Here is a 3,337-nt window from a genome sequence, read left to right as displayed (position 1 = left end):
AAGAAATCATCTGAATATATGCAGGTTATTAGGTGTTGCTTTGTGTTTTGATGAGATTTATGCAAGTGCCCAAGTGCAGAGATATGAGTTACCTTTCAGAATATTTACTGAACCCAAACATTAATATTACCACTAACAGTTCCCAACAATACTGAGGTGATGCATCACAGATGAACATTTCTGATCTGCTATGTTTAGAAATATATTCTTACATTATTTCTCTGTTTTTTTCCCCCTACTGGCTAAAGCTTATCATTGTAATATAAACATGATAACATTGAAAATATTAATATTAATGACAACATGTTCACAGTGGGGAAGTAATGACTCACATGTGTAGCTTACACATTCCACCAACACTCTTTTAAGAAATAAGTATCAAATACCAGGGCTTTACAGCAGTAGCATCATTTAAAATTTTAAGCAAGCACACAGCATATGTTTTCAAAAATCTTATTTTTATTGTTCACACTATCTGCAGCCCCATTTTACAGCTTTCACCTCCAAACTGAAGCAGATGAGCCCACAGGAAAACCTATTCAAGGTCAGGATGCTTGAAGTGGAACCTTGGCTACATGAATGCATTACACCTTGGTGTAAACACCTTGGTATTTACCAGCCCTAGGAGCAGTAAGTTCACCCTAACTCTGTAAGTACAAACACTCCAGTTCCATGCATTTTTCAGGGATGTTTAAAAGTTTAGGGGTGCAAAGAGAAAACACGTACAAGATTTACAAAATGACTCATTTTAAAACCAAAATTCTAAATTACGAAACTACAGCCAGGACCTTCTTCAGCTGTAAAACTGTTGCTCTGCAAAACAAAAAAAAAGAAAGGAAAAAATTAGTCACTTTGCACAAGATCAGCAGCAGCCTAAACATTTGCTGGCTCATTCTGCATATATTCCCATTTAAAAAAATTCCAGATTTAGTCCTCAGTTTCTCTCCCTGAGCTGAAATGGAAGGGGGTATAAAAGTGGAATCACTTCTACCAGGGCTTTGCCTTTTAAAATCCTGGCTGAGCACCTGAGCCTTACCAGACAAGCACCTACATTCAGAACCAGACCCACAAACTAAGACAGCCTGTTTGGTTTTTACTCATTTCTGCAAGTTCCTTTTGAACCAGTTCTTAAAATTAACATGGTTAATTATCAACTAGCACTTTTGATGAATGAGCTTTATCCTCTCAGGTTTCTGAGTATGGTTTTACAGTGCTCCAGCTGATGCCCTGGTTATGGGATCTGATGCATTTGTTATTTATCTCACTAATAAATATAAATAATCTCACTATTTAAACCCAAAAGTCAGCACAAGAGGGAAGGAATGACAGAAGGCAGAAAACAAGCCCAATTCCAGCAGTTAGAACTTACATACCACAGTGGAACAAACATCTCAGAATATATTTTAGGATGGAAGCCCTGACAGGGAGTCCTGAACCAGCATCCATCACTGGGAGCTTAAGCTGTCCAGCCCCTTAAAAGCCACACTGTGCTACATCAGATTTTAGTGAGAGAGCCAGAACCTCCCTGCCCACACCCCTGATAGACCTGCAAGATCAAAGTAAACCAAAACTACAACAGGATTACTCCTAGGTATATTCTGCTGTGCTTCAAGATGGGAGCTTTACCTGAAGCAAATCCTTAATCTCTAAAAATGCCAATAATGTAGGAGCAGAAATCATGCAGGGATTCCCAGCAGTATTCCCGTGCCCATTTCATTGCTTCTGTTTCTTTTTCAGACCCTTGCCCATGATGGGCTGGTTTTACAAGAGGTTTCCCTATTTGGCTAACAGAGCTTTTCCCTGCTCCCCTCACAGAGGTGGAAGTTGTCTGGATTGATTTCTCCTGGGCTGCCAGATCTTCTGGCTCCATCCCAGCAGCTATTTGCCTCATGAGAGCCTCAGTGGGAGCCCTCTGGCACATGGTGATCTCCAACACTTCCGTGGATTCGCAGGCATGCGGGAGCTTCCTAAGTTCCCTGGCAATCTGATTCCAGTAAATCTTTGGATTGTTCCTGAAAGAACGACAGACTGATGGCTTGCCAGTGAATTCACACCAGTAGGACATGCCTTGGCTTTTGCATTCAATTCTCAGCTTCATCTCCTCATCTCCACTTATGCTCATCGTGCAAACGTCTTTGGTTTTAGTCCGAAAAAAGATTTCTTCATCATTGCTCCTTTTCTTTGCCTTCAGCTTCTGCCCCAATCCTCCCAGGCCACAGATCACTAGGAGGAAAAAGAAGGGAAAACTCTTCATGACTGAGAGCCTTCTGCAATGTGATCCAGCAAGGTGAACCCAGTAAGTGGCTGCTCACAATACACAGGTTTGGCACACAAGGCCACCTCTTTCCAGTGAAATGTGGGATGTGAGGTTGTGGGTTTTTTATAAAAATAACAAATCACACTTCAGTAGGCATGGCTCTGTAATTTGTAGCCCAAGGGAGTGTCAACTTGTGAACTTCCAAGAAGGTAACAAGACAAATCCTGTAAGTGCAGTTAAATGCAGAAGGATAGTTGTATAACTGAGCAGAACATTCCAATCCAGGATGAACATGTCAGATTTGATTTTTAACAGATATTTTTCCATTCTCCAGCTGCTTGGTAACTATCTTCATGCCAGAGCTTGTGAGACCACATCGAAGTGAAAAAAGACAAAAGTGCCAAAGCAATCTATGCAGCTACAGCTGGATCATTATAAATGTGTCCTACTTGAAAAAGGCTGATTTGTGGAATGGGTTTTCTGTGGATTTGCACAGTAAGGATGCAACTTCAGAACTTCATCTTGTCAGCTTGGGACGTGCAGTGGGGACACATGGAAAAATCAACTGCACGTTCTTTGAGCCATGAAAGATTTTTACATTTGCAATATTTAAGCAAAATAAGGAATTCAGATGTAGCAAAATACTATATTACAGTCCTAGACGTAAAATAAACATCTGGAAGTTTTATCTTCGTTGTCACATCATGGGTTATATTCAGCCAACAGAGCAAGACAACAGCCATAGCTTATCGTGAGTGTCCACAGCAGGGAACAGACCTCAAAGTATGTCAGACAGATAGCTGTGCTTTATCACCTTAAAAAAAAAATTAAAAAATTTCCTGTTCATAATTAGCAAGCTGTAAAAATGTCACAAAACCAAGGCAAGAGAATTGAAATACTTTAAATTCAGAATCCTGAAGTAGCAGTTTCTGCTGCAGTAACTAAAAGCAGAGCTAAAGAAAATCATGGCAATTCCCTTGGCATTCAGGAGGTCATGAGAAAAAAAATCCCTCCCACACTGCTGCAAAGCCACAGTACTTTCCTGGTTAATCAGAACCTTACTAGGCACCTCTGTAGAAA

The 3,337-nt window shown here is 40.5% G+C and overlaps 1 protein-coding gene across 1 annotated transcript; it reads right to left on the bottom strand.

Annotated features, from left to right (window-relative positions):
• Positions 1-439: 439 nt before the first annotated feature.
• FGFBP2 (fibroblast growth factor binding protein 2) lies at positions 440-2,939 on the bottom strand. The gene is made up of 2 exons (XM_071744275.1): positions 1,627-2,939; positions 440-813 (listed from the first exon to the last, which is right to left on the bottom strand). The coding sequence occupies exon 1, from the start codon at positions 2,252-2,254 to the stop codon at positions 1,640-1,642; it is 615 nt and encodes a 204-aa protein (XP_071600376.1). The 5' UTR covers positions 2,255-2,939; the 3' UTR covers positions 440-813; positions 1,627-1,639.
• Between the last annotated feature and the right edge of the window lie 398 nt (positions 2,940-3,337).

This window comes from Heliangelus exortis, chromosome 4, assembly GCF_036169615.1.
Source record: "Heliangelus exortis chromosome 4, bHelExo1.hap1, whole genome shotgun sequence".
In the NCBI taxonomy this organism is placed as follows: domain Eukaryota; kingdom Metazoa; phylum Chordata; class Aves; order Apodiformes; family Trochilidae; genus Heliangelus; species Heliangelus exortis.
The sequence above is the reverse complement of the archived record's forward strand: the minus strand, read 5'-3'. Positions and strand labels throughout refer to the sequence as shown.